The sequence below is a fragment of the Microtus ochrogaster genome, unplaced genomic scaffold (genome assembly GCF_000317375.1).
Source record: "Microtus ochrogaster isolate Prairie Vole_2 unplaced genomic scaffold, MicOch1.0 UNK40, whole genome shotgun sequence".
Classification (NCBI taxonomy): Eukaryota; Metazoa; Chordata; class Mammalia; order Rodentia; family Cricetidae; genus Microtus; species Microtus ochrogaster.
In genome coordinates this window covers 2,388,180-2,408,319 of record NW_004949138.1, presented here as the reverse complement: position 1 = coordinate 2,408,319, position 20,140 = coordinate 2,388,180, and the positions used below count along the sequence as shown (strand labels likewise).

At 40.2% G+C, this 20,140-nt stretch overlaps 1 protein-coding gene across 1 annotated transcript in view; it reads right to left on the bottom strand.

The window, feature by feature from the left end:
• Kcnh8 (potassium voltage-gated channel subfamily H member 8) overlaps nucleotides 1-20,140 on the bottom strand; it is a 484,346-nt gene that overhangs the window by 82,461 nt on the left and 381,745 nt on the right. The window contains exons 9-11 of the mRNA XM_005368749.3: nucleotides 16,797-16,996; nucleotides 15,952-16,201; nucleotides 8,122-8,336 (exon numbers count right to left, since the gene is read on the bottom strand). Of these exons, the coding sequence (XP_005368806.1) occupies nucleotides 8,122-8,336; nucleotides 15,952-16,201; nucleotides 16,797-16,996 (665 nt within the window). The remainder of the gene's footprint in view (nucleotides 1-8,121; nucleotides 8,337-15,951; nucleotides 16,202-16,796; nucleotides 16,997-20,140) is intronic.

Sequence of the window (20,140 nt, the reverse complement as noted above, 5' to 3'; positions counted from 1 at the left end):
CAGGTTGTTGGAGGAATTCTTGCATTGGCGCCTTCCCATCTCTTCCTTCAAATGGAGCCAGGAGAGGCCTGGTGTCTTGGTCCAGTCCTTGCTGTGATTGACTCTCTGGGTGTATCTCTTCAGTGTAGAAGCAGGAGCCGTTCCCGTCCAGATGAACTCCTGTCCAGATGGGATTCCTCAGCAACTAAACAGGGCCACCTGGTAGCCCAATGATCCAGTGACAAAAGGATGAATGGAGCAAGGGGGGGCTGGTATTCAGAAGAGTACAGGAGAGCCTGGCTCATGCACGAGCTGAAGGTGTTCGGCTTCCCTTACAGGGGATCCTGAGGCCTGCCCGGTAGGCAGGCACTCACTGCTCTGGGTGGGTAGCCTTAGTGTAGGAGCTTAAAACTGTTCTTGAGCACTGGTCCTAGCATACAGCAGGGCAGGGTTCAAATCAGGACCTCTTCACCCTCTTAACAAAACAGCAGGGAGACAGAAAGAGGTGGCTTAGCATTTTATGCTTCTTAGATAATGTGAGTGGAAACTGAAGTAGAGATGAGCACATTTATAACATTAATATGTTTTAGTCATTATTAGAAACCTTCCAGTATGACAGCATTAAAAAATTTAGCCCTCTCCCAGATTGTTGGCATTTATTGCTGCATAGTGATCACAGCATCAAAACAAGCCAGCACCCGCTATGCACAGCAAAACAATATTTGTGTGTAGTTAGATCAATGCTTGAGTTTTAGCCTTCTTCATGTTTGAAAACAGTTCTTTTGGATGCTCTCCAATCATTTTATTTGTTTATCTCAAGTTCAAATCTCTTTATGTGAAGGAAAACTAGATTTCTTAAAATCAGATGAATTTGTGTTAAAATCAATTTGTAAAGCTTACCATAACTAATTGTGAGGTAAACTCACCACAATCTAAATAGCAGTAATAGCTAAATTAACCAATCACTGAGGGCCACCAGGAGCTATAAGTTGGGGCAAATATGGAAAATTTTCAAATAGCGTGAGATACATAATTACCATACTGTCAAAACAGCAATATGTAGTCTTTCAAAAAACTTAGAAAACATTTTATATACATTAATTTTCTTGTGAGAATGAAGTGAGATCTTGTTCTAAAGCTGTTCAGTCTAATGGAGCTGCAGAAATCCCAGCACTGAGATTCCTTCTCAATGGGCTGATGTCAGTCTTGTTTTCATTATTTTGTATTTATTGTTTATAGTTAAACAGATTCACGCACTATGTAATGAGAAATCCAAGGATCTCTGCTAGTCTTTGTACAAGTAGCCACTCAGTTTTCAGAGTCAGTGAATTCAGGTAGTTACATTTTTGCAGTTTACAGTCTCCTATGGAAGTTGTTCATAAGCATTGCTGTCCCAGAGAAGCCTGGTGACTGGTTACTCCTGTGTGTATGTGTGGGAACTAAGGAAAGGTGTTTGCTGACAGCAAAGGACAGGAATCCTTCATCACAGGCTGGTACCAGAATGTAACTTTTCCCGACAGTCAAAGAATGCTGGAGAAGTTGGAAGGCTTTCCATGGGGTTGTGGATTACACAAAGAGTGGTCCACAGCCATGGAACTGTATCTCAAGATTTTGGAGATAAGTTTGTGGTGTGTGTGTGTGTGTGTGTGTGTGTTGTGGTACGTGTATATAAAAATAAGTATTTTGAGATTCAAGTAATCCAGAATGATAAAAATCTCAAAACACAGCTTCAGTTCATATGTACTCTCATATTTTTTAAAAAATAAATATGTAGTCTAATGTAGCTGAATTTTATTTAGTGTTCAGTGTTTACATTTCTTTTAAACTCTTTCAAAAACACTACTGCCAATGTTTCCCAAAGGCTGTCTCTTTATTGTATCTTCCTCTCAGTCACTGGATTCCTGTCACTAAGTAGCAGCCTGGCTTCTCCAAAGGCCATGGTGACATTAGCTCAGGGAGGGACAGCAGCTTGCCTAGGCCAGAGCAGCACTGTAATTTCTATGGTCTTGCATTCATCTTTCTTTCCAAGTGTGTCTTCTCACACTGCTGTTCTGTACTAGGGATCTTCTTTACAAAGAAGCAATGCTTTAGGGTTCCAGCCACAATGGTACAGCTTCTGCTGAAGAATAATGTGGTAAAAGAACTATAAAACTGGACAAAATTCACCGATGCAATACACGGAGTGAGATTTCAGTGACTATGATCTTTGGGGAAAGGGAGGCACACCAGTCTGCATACCATGTTGAGATTTGTGCAAATGGAGGCACACCGGCCTGCACGCCATGTTGAGATCTGTGCAAAGGGAGGCACTCCAGCCTGTACACTGTTGAGACAGATATCTCAGGGTAGGGGAAGGAAAATGTCCACTGTTGCTTTGCAAGATGAAACAGCAAACTAGGAGCAGTGTCACAAGGTAAGGAGATAAGATGAAGGTCAGAAAAGCCATTCTGTGTAGGATTTGGGGATAAAATACCTGGGGAGGGGGTATCATTGCTAGGCTTGGAGTATTAGCCAACACCTAACTTTCATATGAAGGGCACAGTGCACCAAGAAGTTTAAACTGAAGATGTGTCTAGGAGGAGGCTAGGTTGCCGAACATAGATTTCATAGTCACATTGGCCTGAGAACCTGGAATCTGAAGTCAAGTTTTACGAAGAGAAAAGGACTTGAAATATGCTGAAGTGTCAGCAGAGTCCAGAGAAAACACTTCAAGATGACGGACAAACTGAAAGAGATGGCTGTACGCACGACAGAGGTGACCTGTTGATGCTCCATCACCAGAAGAAGACTTATTCCACATAGCGGAAAATGGTGCGGAGAAACTCCCTTGGTGAGGCATACTTTAAACAAGGTTTTGACACTGCTTTAAAAAGGAAAAATGATAGTGAGACAAAGAGGAGAAGAGGAGAGAAGACAGGAGAAGAAAAGCAAAGAAGGGAGAAGTGGTAATATATCGGATGAAATTAGATTATAATGTCATACCACAGTTAAAAATCAGCTAAAATAAGAGACTTAAATGTCAGACACCAAACTCTAGAGGCTGACACTGAATAAAAGCTTCCAGACGTTGATCTGGACAATGATGTTTCTTTTGAATGTGACTCTAACACACAGAAATACCAGTAAGGAAAGACTAGTTAAATTATGTGAAGCTAAAGGTTCATAGCAAGGGAAACAAACAACGAAGTAAGAAACACACTGCAGAATGGTAGCTAACCACACATCTGATAGAGGTTGGTAGTCAAAATACGTGTGGATCTCAGACAAGCCAATGGCAAGAAAAACATAGTCTGATTAAAAATGGGCAGACAGGGAAGGAAACAGCATAAGGATCAAACTAGACCCTCTAAATGTGGGTGATAGTTGTATGGCTGGGGCAGACTGTTTGGCCACTGGCAGTGGATTTATCCCTACTGCTTGTACTGGCTCTTTGGGAATCCATTATCTTTGGATGGATACATTGCTCAGCCTAGATATAGTAGGAAGGGCCTTCAACATTCCCCAAAGCATTCCTTACTCTTTCTGAGGAGTGGATGGGGGTGAGGTGGGGTGGGAGGGAAGGTGGAGGAGATGAAAGTAGTGGAGGGAGTGGGATTGGTATGTAAAATGAAGAAAAAAAGATAGTTTGTTTTATTTTTTAAAAATATTTAATAAAATAATCAGTAAAGATACTCTTTGAAAGTAGATATACAAAAGGAGTTGGACATCACTAGTAATCATGGAAATGCAAAATAAAACTGCAATGAGGTATAATCTCACAGAGCTGAGAGGTGAGATTAGAAGGGGGAATCCTCACATACTGTAGGATGAAATGCACAGTAGACACTAAAGTATAGCTACTACTGATCCAATAATTCTACTACTTGCTATGTATACAAATGAACTGAGATCAGTATGTGTCAGAGATATGTGTGTTCATGCTCATTGTCACATTCTTCCCAATAGGTAAGACTTGGGATCAATGTGAATGTGAATCAGTGAACAGATGAATAAAGGAAGCACAGTATTTATGCACTCTGGAGTGCTATTGACGCTCGATGAAGAAGGAAGTTCCATCATTTACAACACTGATGAACTCAGGTGTGGAGGCATTATGCTTAGTGAAGTAAGCCTGACATGATCCCATATGGTTTCACCTTTGTTGTGATCTGGCTGCACCCAGATAGATGGCTTGGCTGCCCTCACTCACCCTGACAGACAGCTGAACTTCTTTGTACCCTGTATTTGACAAGGATGTTTGTGTTCTTTCTGGTGTGTGGTGTTTTGCAGAAGTGTTCTTCAGTACACGATGCCCTGACCTTGACCTCAGGTTCTAGCTGCTCAGCATGGCTAGGGTAAGCTGCCTAAAGATATAAAAGGCTTAAGCTTGGGGGAAAATAAAGGGTTCTTTCTCCCGCATTGAAGCCTCTGTGTCTTCATCCCAGCACCCCACGCTACCAGTGGGGATTCGTGAACTGATTGCTCCAGCCCCCAGCTACATCGAGAATATTGGGGAAAGTAACAAGTGCTTAAAATGGGGTAGTATATGAGTAAAGTAGAAATGACAGACCAGATACTGAATCTCTTAAAACAGTAGGGCATGGAAGTCAAGAGGGAGATGACCTCTGATTTTGTTGACACCATAGCGGACACAAGCCCCTGGTTTCTTGCAGGGCAGCAGGGAGGGGGTTAAATGTTCCCAACTGGGAACAAGTTAAGTTAGACTTACAAAGAGAGTTACAGAAACAGGGGCTAGAGCACTTGCCTATGGCAATGTTCTCCTTACGGAGATTGGTGAAGGAAGCACTGCTAATGGAGAAAGTGAAAGTATAGGAACTGCTGAAGGAGGTTAGCAGAGCATTTACAGAAATGCAAGAAGAAGAAACTAGACGCTTTGTGGGCATAGAGGATAAGGCCATGAAAGAGGTTACGGTTAATGAGATTCCTAGTGAAGAAAGTTCAGAGAGCAAAAGCTCATGGGGAGAGGAATCTGAGGAAGAGCACCTAGAGAAAGAGATCACAGAGCTGTGGCACAGGTTGCATGGTGCTGAGTCCACAGGAGCCCTTCCTGGCCACTTTATGCTGGCTTCAGGTGTCAAACCTCCCCTATGGCCCAAGGGATGTCTGGTGGCATGGTCATCGACCCCCTTATACCCAAGATTCCCCAGAATCTTATTACAGAGATCCAACCCAGGTGGGGGTAGTCTTTGTGTTTACAGGAATGCATCTCTGTGGACCATGTGACTGAGTGGATGCTGTTCCCCTCATCCTTGAGGAGGGGCTTGTGTTTAATGGAACTGCCAGTTATAATCAGACAGATACTTTCAAAGATTCCTTACATAGCTTGGAAGAATTTTTTTTTATTCATTCTTCCCCTTGTGTATTAGTACCCTTCTTTTTTGTGACATGGAATGGGTTGGGATCTATTGATGAGATGAGTCTTAATTGTTCTTTCAGTAATTGTACCATCACCAAATGCTGGACGACAGAAGACAACACCCTTCTTGTAAGGATTTCTGCTGCCATGCCTATGACAGTTAAGGATGAAGGGCGTGTCCCTTTTGTTCTGTATAGGCAGAGGAGAGATTTTGGAATCACTGCAGCCATGGTTGCCACTATTGCCACCACAGCTACTACTACCAGAATTGTTCTCTCCCAGACTGTGCAGACAGCTGAGACTGTCAACCAGCTGGCTAAAAAGAGTCAGCAACGATTTAGACATTCAAAATGACCTTAATGAACATATTCAATTAAGCATATTGACCTTGAACCAACAAGTGGTTCTGGTTCAGGAACAAGTAGACTATCTTTGGACTTTTCAAAGGTTAACATGTTCCAGCTTTTGTCATGTTATGTGTGTTACTCTTGGCATTGTATTGCACGCTTCTGCTAATGTTATGGAGCTCAGTCATTACATGAGAGGGGTTTGGAATATTGCTTTTGTTAATTTTACCACCCAGTTAGTGCATGCTATTCAGACTGTAAATTCTGCCAGGGTTGAGCCTGTCCAGGCCAGTGATTGGTGGGCTTGGATGGCTAAAGTAGAAGGATGGTTTTATCACTGGTTCAGCTCGTTAGCGCTGTCAGTCCTGGGGATACTTGGTTTAGGGCTATGTGTCTGGATCCTATGTCTATTCTGCCTCCAGTATCAGAATCAGATGAGAGTCACCCAACAGACACTCTTAGCTATGACTGTGCAGCCGGAGTCCACCCACGTTTGGTTGCAGATGCTGGATAAGGGGTAGCCACTGAAGGGCAATGCTTTGGAGTTAGGATGCCACCCAAGACAGGCCTATTTTCTATGCCAGGCAAGGTACTCCACTCAAAGTAACCTAAGACAGGCACTTTATTTAATAAAATAAAAGGGAGGAGTTGTGATCTGGCTACACCCAGATGGCTTGGCCATCCTATCTCCCCCTGACAGACAGCTGAACTTCTTTGTACCCTGTATTTGACAAGGATGTTTGTGTTCTTTCTGGTGTGTGGTGTTTTGCAGAAGTGTTCTTCAGTACACAATGCCTTGACCTTGTCCTCAGGTTCTAGCTGCTCAACATGGCTAGGGTCAGCTGCCTAAAGATACAAAAGGCTTAAGCTTGGGGAAAATAAAGGGTTCTTTCTCCTGCATTGAAGCTTCCATGTCTGAATCCCGGCACCCCACACCAGTTTGGGTATCAAAGCTGCGCTGGTGCGGCAACCTTTATGGGAAACGTGGAGAAAGCTGGAATCATAGAAGCTGAGAAGAGGATGGAAGTTACTTGAGGAAGGAAGGAGATACTGGTCTAAGGACACAAGTTTCATTGCTATTTCAGCATGCGGACTATCTTAAACAATGGCATGTTGTCCACCTGACTATTGCTGAGAGCATTTTAAATGTTACAATGAATATGAATCTAAGAAACAACATAATAATTAGCTTGATTTATGTATTTAATAATGTATGCATATTTCAAAACAATATGCTATACTCCTTAAAACAGTCATTTTATACAATCACTGAGAAAAGTTGTATCTTGAATTTTAAGATTCAGTCTATTGCATGAGATGCATGGGAGCACTTTCAGAAGGCAGGACCTTTGCTACCCAGCTGCAGACTTTAATCCTGGGTCTGTTCTCTGGTGCTGCTCTAGTTGCCTGCTAACTTGCATAACCACAGCTACTCTTATCCTGTTTGCTCTGCCATGGAAATGGATTGACGCTAATCTTAAGGGATCATTTAATCATCAGTGTTTGTATAGGAAGAATACTTAGCATAATAGGTAGCTAATAAATATTGACCTCATTGGTATATTCTATTAACAGTGGAGAGGATGGGATATCATATCTTTATCTAACATCACTTATATCTCATTCCTAAATGAAAAAATATGCAATTCTCATTTTCTATCAATTTTTTAAAAGAGAGAATGCTAATTATTACCCAAAATGTTTGTATATTTTGAATTGGCCACAATTCCAGTTTCTTAAAGTTCTCAGTGCTACAAATATCCATGACAAGACACTGACTCTTACACAATGAACTTCATGCTCTGGCTTGCCTTTCAACAATCATTCCTATTAAATCATTATCACTGACACATCTAACAAAGTCATGTCCACAATGAGCTTAAACACAAGACAGTATAGTACACATTTTAGCAGGAAAGTTGTTGTATAAACTGAAACATGAAACAAATATATAATTGCACAAAATGCTCATTATGCTTTAAGTGTGACAATCTTGGGATTGAATCCATTTATGAAAATTTTGCACTTTGAGATAGATTATTGTTTGTGGTACCATTTTAGAAAAAAAAGATTAGTTTAGAGGAAATTTCCTGTCGAGCAGTTGAAAGGCTGAACATACAACAAGCACACAACAAGCTCTGACCCACAGACTTTCCCTTGAAGTTGTCAAACACTGAAGGGCGTCACTTATTTCCGGGTAAGTACTGTGTATCAAAGCTGCAATTAGACGTGAGCACATGAAGACAAGCAAGCAAAAACCTACCCCAAATAGTACTTTCCTCTCATGTTAGCAAGGAACTGCAGGTTTTACTGGATATATCAGTTAACTAGGGGCTCAATATCTTACCTGCAGAGTCCTTTGAAGGAAGGCTATGACATTTGCCTCTGCTGTTCTATCTGATTCCCAGTCCCACATATTATATTAGAAAGGGGACTTACATCGCTCTCATGACCTTCTCGAAGATTGTACGTGAGGTCATGCTGGATGTCTTCTACAAATTTGTGTGCGTACTCAGGGTAAAGGCCCAGGACCTCAAAGAGCCCTTTAAGGATGATGCACTGAAGATCACAGTAGGTCAGTGCCTTCACGTCAGCATTGGTCTTGATCACTTGGTCTTTAATTGATAGATTTGCTCCAATTAAATCCCCCTTTCCTAGGAACAGTGAAAAGAAAGAATCACATCATTTGGAAGAAAAGCAGAGCTGTGGCCAAGAAACTTCATTTGCTTTACAGACTATTTCTCTCAGATTGTACAAGAAAGTGAAGATCATGTGAGCACAGATACTCAATTTCACATTACTGGGAGTTGGGGCTCAATTGCTCTTTTGTTTTGGTGTGCAAGATACCACAAAACATTGTCACATGTCCTGTTGTAGATGGAGCTATCACTGGTTGTGAGCACTAGTTAGAGGACATATGTGGATGGCTTAGGCATCACAGATCACCCATGGGCTCTAAGCAGCTCTCTGGCAGAAATTGGAAAATGACTTTGAATCAGTCAGTTTGTGACAGTCACTTTAACCATTCAAGCTAGTAATGACTGATTTTCCTAGGCAGACAAATGGCTCTGAGCTTCTCAGGTCAGTGCTGCAGCAAACCTGTTGCCTAGAGTCTAGAACTTTTGATAGGAATCAGACTTCTGGTAGAAGCATGATATTCAGCAGACTAAGATTCTTTCATTTACTTGTGATTGTGTCTACAAGATGGACAGAAGTGCAAACTGGAAGGAGAAACTCTCTGTCCCTCTACTGAGAAAGGGGTAAGAACTGAACATTTTGGGCCATAGTTTGCATATGTGTGTAACCTTAGAGCACATCTCCCAGTTGTCAAGTTCAGTGACAGTGTAAGAACGCACTTTCTCACACAGTCAAGGAGTGGCTAGACCAATAGCTAGAGTCTCACAGGACTACTTGTGGGACCAGTGTTCCCCAATTCCCCTTGATGTCTAGCAGCAGTGTGGCTGTCTACAGTAATTAGGCTGCCTTCTAGGAACTAACTTTCTTCTTTGTTGATGAGCTAATATTGAACAATTTCATTTTTTAAATCCTTTATGTGCATTTGAACTTCTTCCGTTGAGAATTCTCTGTTCAGTTCAGTGTCCCATTTTTTAATTGGATTAATTAGCATTTTAAAGTCTAGTTTCTTGAGTTCTTTATATATTTTGGAGATCAGACCTTTGTCTGTTGTGGGGTTGGTGAATATCTTCTCCCAATCAGTAGGTTGCCTTTTTGTCTTAATGACAGTGTCCTTTGCTTTACAGAAGCTTCTTAGTTTTAGGAGATCCCATTTATTCAATGTTGCTCTTATTGTAGGTGCTGCTGGGGTTATACATAGGAAGTGTCTCCTGTTGCATATCACCATAGAACCTTCATCTGGCGATGGATGGAGATAGAGACAGAGACCCACATAGGAGCACTGGACTGAGCTCCCAAGGTCCAAATGAGGAGCAGAAGGAGTGAGAACATGAGCAAGGAAGTCAGGACCACAAGGGCTACGCCCACACACTGAGACGGTGGGGCTGATCTAATGGGAGCTCATCAAGGCCAGCTGGACTGGGACTGATGGAGCATGTGATCAAACCAGACTCTCTGAACATGGCTGACAATGAGGGCTGACTGAGAAGCCAAGGACAGTGGCACTGGGTTTTGATTCTGCTGCATGTACTGACTTCATGGGAGCCTAGTCTGTTTGGATGCTCACCTTCCTAGACCTGGATGGAGGGGGGAGGACCTTGGACTTCCCACAGGGCAGGCAACCCTGACTTCTCTTTGGACTGGAGAGGGAGGGGAGGGAGAGTGGGGGAGGGGGAAGGGGAGTGGAAGAGGGGAGGAGGTAGAAATTTTTAATTAAAAAAAGTTACCCCTCACATGGCAGAGAATAGAAAAGCAATATGGATTAATTTAAAATGTAGGAGTTAGCTAGTAAGAAACCTGAGTTATCAGCCAAGTATTTATAATTTTAAAAAATCCTTTATGTGATTTCAAAAGTTGAAAGTACCAGAAGGGAGAAATAGCCTCAAATATCAAGAAATCACTGAAATCAACTTCTGATATTCTTTGGACATAGCCACAAAGTCAACCAGAAGCCACACAAAAGACATGAAGAAGCATTTAAATTTTAGACAAACTTGGGTTGAAGGCCAGAGGAACAGCAGTATATTCACATAGCACTAGGCACTCAGGTTTCTAGTGAGAGGTTTCTGAGTTTGTCCATCAAAGAGCATCGCTCCCAGGCATCATCTTATCATGCCTATCTAAAAAGCTTTTTTACTAGGTTGTAAGCAACCAAGGCAAACAGTCCTCAGTAACAAAGAAGACAAGCCACTGCAATGTTATCAAGAGGGCTGGAGAGATGGCTCAGCTGTTAAGACCGTTGGCTGTTCTTCTAGAGTTCAATTCCCAGTGACACATGCAGCAACTACATGGTGGCTCACAACATCTATTAGAGGATCCAAGTAGTGTGCACAAGTACATGCAGACAGAGCACTTGCATGCATAAAATATATAAATAAGTCTCTATTTAAAAATATTACAAGTAAACTTCTCGACTTCACATTCAATTATTTTCTTTATAATTTTCCCCAATATAATATTTTTATTAATTATTTGGGAATTTTGTACAGTGCACCCTGATCACACTTGATTCCTATTTCTCCCATGTTCACTCTCTCACCCTTGTTCACCCCCAAAAACCCCAAACCAAAAAACCCATCAAGTCCAATTTGTGTGGCCCATATATTTTTGGGGGCATGATCAAATGCCCAGTGGCCAGTTCCTCGGAAAACCGAGTCCAACCCTCCCACCCCAACTCTTGTCAGAACCCGTGAGCTGTGAAGAGCTACACACCAGTATCTTTGTCACAATTTTGAAAAACTCTCTTCAATAGGTTCCTGTCTGGACTGTTTCGTTCATAGTCTTCAATGTCTCTCATCTTCAGTTATAAGTTTGCAGTCAATGATACTGCTACAAAAGAAGCTGCCCATAGTATGCATTGGCAGCATGGGTCATGCACTTCCAACTGGTTACTACCTGGTTCCCAGCAGCATCATGGATCGTAGATATCAACTTGACTGCTGTGGCAGTATAGACCACACAAGTTTTTCAAGGAAACTTAATACACAAAATGAACCATTATTTATCTCAGATACTTTGTTGCTCAGTCAAGGTGATCTTTGGCTGGGCAGTGTCTCCTGGAGCAGGATCTGCTCTAGTTCCAGAATATTGTATGCCATCCTGCACTTGGTACTGGCCACCCCAGGTATGGCCATCGGGCTTGTGGGCTCAAGCTCTCCTCTCTGCAGCAAGAGCAGCTCTAGGGGCCACAGCTGCAGCTGAGGCTTCATGCTGTGGATCAGCTCTGCAGGGGAGCAGGAGCACTGCCCTGGTGTATGAGGAAGGGGCGAGGCAAGCCTAATGGTGGCCTGAGCCTCTGGGTGGCCCAAAGACTAACCATACTCAGCAAGGACATGCTTCTTTTTCTACCACGGCAACAAGTCCACACCTGTCTCCAAATCCACATCTCTAGCTCCACTTTGCCCCTGCTGACCTTGCTGCTTCATTACGCCATCCTTTTTCCCACTTCCCTGAAACCACCTTTTAAAAGCATCTTCCCATACGACCTGCCTTCTTTTAGTTGCTCCTCAAAGCCTCCGCGTGTCTCTCGTGGTCCTCAGAGGTGCTCTGAGGCCCTGTGGGTTCTGACAGCTGCCACCACATTACTTGTAAGAGACAAAATTCCAAGTCCTGTTCCTCATCGTCTGGCAGTGCTCTGGCTCCTGCTTGGGTCCTGGTTGTGCAGTGGTGGGCTCAGCTCTTACATCTAATTTCTAAATGATTACTTCATTGTGCCCCGAATTTTGGAAACAAAATTCGTGACACTAAACTCATAAAAGCCCATTCTATTTAATTTATCAGTAGAAGGAAAGATGAAATTAATCACACATGATCGATATATTGAGAATATGTATAAAATAAAAATTAAGGTAAATTATTAATTACATCAAATATTAATTTCAAATCAATATTAGATTTTAAACTTTAAAGTTAAGGTTACTTTGGTAGAAGAAAACAAAACATATCATAGTCTTTTTTTTTTTTTTGTTCCCTTGTGATGACCTTGATCCCCTGGTTCATCAAATCCCTCTTGTTCTCTTCTTTTTTTTTTTTTGATTGTCTTCAATCTTTTTTTTAAATTTATTTATTTATTAAGGATTTCTGCCTCCTCCCCGCCACCGCCTCCCATTTCCCTCCCCCTCCCCTGATCAAGTCCCCCTCCCTCATCAGCTTGAAGAGCAATCAGGGTTCCCTGACCTGTAGGAAGTCCAAGGACTGCCCACCTCCATCCAGGTTTAGTAAGTTGAGCATCCAGACTGCCTAGGCTCCCCCAAAGCCAGTATGTGCAGTAGGATCAAAAACCCATTGCCATTGTTCTTGAGTTCTCAGTAGTCCTCATTGTCCGCTATGTAAGTCTGGTTTTATCCCATGCTTTTTCAGACCCAGGCTAGCTGGTCTTCTTATTTTTAGTTTCTGGCTACATTTTCTGGAAGAATTTAAACCTGACTTATAGTCACTAATATTACTAAATTTGAAATTATGTTTTCTGTACGTTTTGTTTAAAATCTCCACAGTTGAAGGCAGATATAAGATAGAATCACAGACAGGAAGTAATCAATGCAGCGATTCTTTACTTTTGTCTTTTTGAGGATGATTATCAGGACAGCGTTATGGGTAGAATATGCCAGGGATATTTGGAGGAACATTAAGCCCTCTATACTTTCATATTTATGGTTGCTGTGTTATGACTATGAGCAAATGAATACCACAAACACTTAGCTAAATTTGACACTTTGGAAAGAATTCCAGCTTTTTTTTTCATTTGGATTTGGTGAATGTTTATGGAGCATGGATAATGTATTGAGTTCTGTCCAGGCCTCCCTGCCTCCTAACTGCCCTGTAGATTCCTTCTTGCTTTTGTTAAAATTCCTGAACTATTCTTTAACTACTCCAGGTCTTACTATTCTTAATCCTGAAAGAAAAGAATTATTTCTCTGCCCCCTTGCGTGATGATGGGGCATCTATCTCCTCGGAGGTGCTTTGTCTCTGAGAATCAACCACAGTAACAAATAGGGATATTGAATTACACAAAGGCAGATGAATATCATCCTCTGAGGCACCGCTCATCAGTCATTGCCATTTTCTGCCTTCATCACAAATTCCTATGACAATTCTGTCTAGGCATGAGAACTGGAAATGCTGATTGGAAGATGCTGTTGCTTGAGGTTTTGCTGAAAAACATATTCCTCTCAATACCACTAATTCATTTCAGTGACAGAATAAACTCCTGTTAAGTAACTAGAGAGTAAATATGAAACTGTATGCTTAGTAAATCAGTGTAGGTTGAATTAGTCAACGTGAAATAATATTATGATGAAGAGAATTACATCATCCCACCTATATGTTAATCTTGACACTTCAGAGTTTGAAATGATCAAGCTGGACTTACACCAATTTTGAAACATACACGGTGGGAACATAGCAGTGAAATACCATCATAAAAAAATCACAATTTATGGAGAAATTTGGAGAAGGAAGCAAAACAGCAATGAAGTAAATATTTCAGCAATAAGTAATTTTAATTATAAGAGTGATTACTATTGGATCATGTTTTATAAGCTATAGCAGTTATATCAAAGCCATTAACTTTTCACATCTTTGTTCTAATGTCATGGATGATCTCTTCTTCTTCCATTCCTAAAACTGTTGTTAGTCAACAAATTGAAAAATGGATGAGAATTAAAAGAAAAGCCTGACTATTTTTTAAATGGTGTGTTATATCTGCTTGCATGTATGTTATATCATAAGGTTCTAAAAAATAATCAGATCCTCAAAAGTAGGCTGTGTCAATAGGCAAATCAGCAGGCTTTAAAAGTTTCAGTGGTACTAGGGAAACTCCAGGAAAATATGATTTAAACCATGTTTCAGAAGCAAATTAGAAACCATTGTCAATTCTAAGCCAGAATTACAAAGTGGTAGAATGATTGTTCTTTAATTTTGCAAGTCAAGAATAGGAACCAACTGCTTTAACATCTTCTTCACTTACCTAGAAGATAACATCACAGAAGGCTAATAAAAACTAAACCAAATCTTGAAGGGCAATCCCATCTTTGCTTCATTAAGTGAAACTGAAATCCTCAGGAAGCAGGGAAAGCCAGAGCCACAAGGTTATGTCGGTACATAGTCACCAGCTAGTCCTCTCTAGTTGAAGTAGCTACACTGTCATAGTCTGTTAGCTATGCTGTAGCACAATGCAGCTAAGGTATGATACGCAACAAGGATGTATTTCTGATGGTTCTAGAGCTGAGAAATTCAAGGTCAGGGCTTTGGCTGCTTAAGTGTATAATAAGGGCTAACTTTCTACTTCTTATCTCTTGACTTATCATTGGGATATCATGGCAGAAAAACTTAGGTGGCTCTCTGAGGCTTCCACTTTGAAGGTACCAATCATATCCTAGGTTCCCACAACCTAATTTCATCTCCCCAAGGATGTGTTTCAGGAAATGAATTTGGAAAACACATTCAGCTCTGACAAGATTTCAAGACTTGATAATGCCCCTAAGGCATCAGCTCATACTTGGGACCCAGAATTATCACTTCTCTCATATAAAATATAATCTGTCTAGAAGCTCACCACCTCAGCAGCAGGTTGACAGTGCTGACATAAAATGATATGTATTCTTTAGATAAGGAAAGGGAAGTAGGCTCCGGAGCCACCTAGAATCAGAAAATGCCTCTACATCTGTGTCTACATTCTGTGAAGGTTTAAATGTCACATGTGCCAAAATACTTCACAAGGCATTGTTCACAAATCAGTTTCTTAGAAGATTAGAACAAAAAGTACTGCATTAGCCATTTACTGACATGATTTTAGACATTTCTGTATTACTTTGCTGTTTAAAATATGCCTTGAATTCATCTGATGCTCAACTACCCCCACCCTGGGCAAATTTTCCATCTTATCCTTCCCTTGAGTTTAATCCCAATAAGGGCAAAACTTCTAGCAATTTTTGTTCTTCCACAATCTTAGTGCTCAGACCACTGTCCAGTTCACTCACAGATCCGCAATAAGGGTTGACTGAAGAAACAAGTAAGAGTGAATTCAAAAAGAAACTCATAAAATTGGGAGTGAATTTTTTTCTACATTAAGTCATATATCGTCTTCTGCCAGCTTCCCTTTACATTTCATTGAAAAAATAATTATGTTAGCATTTGAAGTCAACATCAAATGGCACAGAGTTTTCACAGCTATGAGTTGTCTTTGAGGCACTGAAAAGAGCTTGTGTCCACCCTAGCAGTATTAGGTTAATGGCAGTGATGGTAATTGTTCTCCAAGTTAAATCAGTTTTGCTCTATTTCTGGCACAGATAAAACTTAGTTATAACATTTTTTGGATAGACTCTCTAAAAAATTAAAAAATTCTTCATGAAAATATGGCTGCTGTTGGACTGAAGACGGTATGGGATGTGATTAGAACTCAGAAAGACTTACATATGGGTACAGTTAAGTAAGGGAACATTTACTCACTTGTAGGATGGGGGTAATATTTATATTGCCTGAACTTTGTTTATATAAGAATCATAAAATGGTGTAAATTGAATCCAATATGGAGTCCATATTTTCCAACTCCTATTAGAATCTATCGTACCCTTCCCTACTGTGTATTCCTCATACTCCAAAGTAAAATTTCAGAGAAACTTTTCAGCCAAAACCTACCTAGAATAGCCAATACCATGCTGTCTTTAAGAACCTCCATGGAGCCTGAACACACAAAGTAGATGGCCTGCAGAGCATCTCCCTGGCGTAGTAGATACTCTCCTGGAGCACAGAATGAAGTTTTGATATGAAGAGACAAAGATCTGAGGCAGCCCCGGCTGGCACATTCAAACAGCGACAGCTGTAAGATCTCCTTGTTTAGATGCATTGTGATATCAGAGCGCAGCTCATCTGGAAAGTCTTTCAGAAGCTGTTGGGGAAGAGGAAGGGAGAAAGAAAAGTGTGGTGAGTCTGGTCTAGTCAATGACTTTATGAGACACCAGTGGCACTCTTCCTACATGGTCAAGTGCATTATACAAGAGGAGGTTGATATATTCTATGAGATTTCTCTGCACAATCTCCAGGGCTATATAGTGAGTATGACCTTAGCTATGTACCACTGAATAATCAAGTGATAAGTATCCTGGTAGGAAGGCTTGTTACTCTTCTAGGTATGGGGACTTGGACCACTGATATTTCTTAATGTGTCATGATCATATGAAAAGATCAAGTTATCTCTCTTAAAATAAGAGAGAAAATGAATCCTCTCAAAAAACACGAGTATAAAAATAAATCCATTTGATTGAATAAAGTAGTAAATTCTTATGAGACTGTCATCACAGAATAGCAGTTTAAAAACTCCAGTCATGATGCAGGGTGGGCTGTAAGTCTATGATGACAAAGACAAGGAGATAAAGAGGCTGGTAAATGTGTCCCTCTTTTATGCCTGCATTAGAACTCTTTGTTTTTACCTAATGATATGCATTTTTTTGCCTGAAAATATCAAGATATGAAGCACACATTACCTCATTTGAATCTATTCCATTGTTGACTGACCAGGTTGTCTGAAAGTATTCAAGCATCCTCTGCTTGAGCTGCTGGGGAAGGTGATGCACGCGGATGAAATCCTTTAGGTCCTTGGTTCTGGTGTGATAGAGACTCCATCTGGAGTACATCCTCTGTATGATGGCGGTCACATTCCCAAACACCAAGGCATGCATCAAGGCTATAGAGCACAACAGATCTCAGGATAGTAAGACAGAGGCCCTGTGCATATAAGTGTAGCTTATAGATGTATTAGAGTACAGCATAATTATACAGCCATACTGATATGATTCTTTTGCAAGTAAGATGTAGGCACAGCCACTCTGTCACAAGTTCACTCAATCCCAAAGCAGTCATTTTGCCTTCATATGGCTTGATTTAAAAAAAAAAAGAACATGGATTTGCTTCTTTGACACACATGCAATCCATTAGTTGTCATTGTGGTTCCAAAAACTTTTAATTTGAATTCTATCAGCAAAAGGATTACTTTAGTAGTTACACATAGTTTAATAGCTATGATATAATTCTATCAAAACTTTTATAGGATAAGCTATAAATTTACAGTTAACAGACATCTTCTTAAAAGACAAGATTTTGCATCTCATAGTGATCGGCAGAATGGAATGAGAATGGTTTGTGTAGATACTCACAGCTGATTTAAGAAGGCTCAGTTTTCCCTAGGGCTATGAAATTAGAAGACAGAGGGAGGTCTGGCTTCTTATTCTCACAAGCAGATCAGTTCGTACTTACACTAGATTTGATCCCTGCTCCCTACCCTGAATTAGGACATGATGAGATAAAAGCACAGAAGTTCTGTAAATTCTCCTGTTTCATTTTTTTTCCTTATAAAGGGACTGAAAAGATAAAAGCACATCTGTGAGGACCTATCAGATGGGGCTAGTACCATAATGTCAGGGTGGAGGGAACAACAGTAGAAGTTTCTTAATGGTGTGGGATGTCCTTCTGTATATGTGTTGCTTTTATTGTTTAATAAATGAAGCTGGTTTTGGCCAATGGCTTAACTGTGTAAAGCCAGGCTGGAAGAGCTATATTGGGAGAGTAGGTGGAGTCAGGAGGTGCCATGTAGTTGCCACCAGAGACAGATGTGATGGAACTGTGAGGGTAAGCCATAGCCACATGGCGATAGTCAGATTAATGGAGATTAATGGGTTAATTTAGGATTTAAAAGTAAACCAGAAATGCGCTAAAGCTATTGGTCAGACAGTATTTTAACTAGTACAGATTTCTGTGTGATTATTTTGAGAATATGGCCGCTGGGAAATGAACAAGCAGCCTCCGCCATATCTTGGCACCAAATTGTATACACAGTAAGCAAACAAATGCATGAGCAAAGATAGCTCCTCTGCCACATCTTGGCACCAAATTGTATACACAGTAAACATACAATGCATGCACAAAGATAGCTCCTGAATATTTGAGGACACCAATTGTATACACAGTAAACATACAATGCATGCACAAAGATAGCTCCTGAATATTTGAGGACACCAATTGTATACACAGTAAACATACAGTGCATGAACAAAGATAGCTCTTGAATATTTCAGGACAGCTCCAGTTCATTTTTCACCCATAGCCACCAGGGATTGCCAGATGTTGTGGTATAAATTCCATTTTAATCTAACACTGGAACTAAAATTCTGCATCAAGTTATATATCATAATTTTAATAGAATAATGGTCATCATGCCTATAAAGTCACATTTTAATTACAAGATCTTAGCTTCTTTAGAAAGTGATTTGAATAGAGTTAACTTTGGAATCTGTATCCAGGAGAAGAGAAGTTACAGAAGCAGGCAAAATTAGATCTGCAGCCCAGCTTTCCTCCTCCTAATTGTGTGAATGTACCAAGTTAAATCTTTAAAAACAATAAAAACATTAGAATAGGGCTTTTGAGATGGCTATTTCTTGCTATTTTCATCCTATTTTTGATCCTGAAACCCTTGTAAAGTATGAGGAGAGAATCAAGTGCATAAACTTGTCATCTGATTATACACATATGTACACATACTAGTAAGTAAATATTAAAACATAAAAATGTCCTTATGTGGCCCTCATTTCCCTTATATGCTAAATAGACAATTATCTTAAGTATAGGACTACTCTGAGCTATAGAAAATGAAGTATCCCAGTTTGCTTAGAAGTATCTAGTATATGTATAAAACAGTAGTTGTTCATGTTAACTTTTTCCTTGAATGTGCAAAGTATTACAAATGTCAGTGCACTCAGGGAGTAAGATTTGGAAGAAAAGATTTAAGATTTTGCTGGTAACTCTTTTTTTAGGGCTGAGTTATAATTCTTTTTTATTGATTTTTATTGAGCTCTACATTTTTCTCAACTCTCCTCCCTGCCTCTCCCCTCACCCTTCAACCCTCCCCCTTTATAAGAGTTATATCATTCTTGATAGAAACTACTTCTTGATGAAAGAACTCAAGAAAATACTCAGTTAGTGCCTGCTGCATGTAGACACACATAAAAACAAAAAAGTAGAATGCTCCTAAATATTCAAAAAGATCTAAAGGAAAACAAATAGTCATTAGCAACTTTATGGTGTGTGAGTTTATGAATTCTAAGTAGTTTATTCTGTGTGATTTTACAAGTACAATGAATAGCTCAGGGGCTTAAATATTTTACTTGGAAGAAAAAAATCTCTACTTACAAAAAATTCATTGAATTTAAAAAAAAACGGATTAATCACCAAATCAAAGAAATTAGACAGAGATCTCAGGCTCTGCAGTAAGCTGATGGGTATGGATTGGATGCTCTGTCATCTGTCACTGTGTCTAGTAGTTTTCTTCCAGAGAATAAGCCTGTTTTATTTATTTTAACACCGTGTTTCTTAATTATCAGTATGATTTTAACTTTTTTTTGCTTAATTATAATGTGCAAAGCACTTAAACTGAGAGAAGTAATACGTTCAGACCGTTTAGCATCCTAATTGTACATTATCAATAAAATAAATTACTGGATTAATTGTAGCATTCATAAATGTTGTTGGAAAGATCCCATCTGAGTCACCACAATTTCAAAGTCTTATTTCTGCATAGAAAACCACTTCTAAGTTAAGAAGTTAGAAAATAAAACCCAGTTCTCATAGCCCCCCCCCACACACACACATTTGGGTCACTGACACTCATTCTGTCGTTCTGTCTTGGCAGAAAGTGTGTGTGTAACTGTCAGGCAAAATCATTTCATCTTCTGCGAAAGTTTGACTCAAAACTTCTGTATCCAGGTTAGTTTGGAAATTATCACTGACTTTCTCTCTCTCTCTCTCTCTCTCTCTCTCTCTCTCTCTCTCTCTCTCT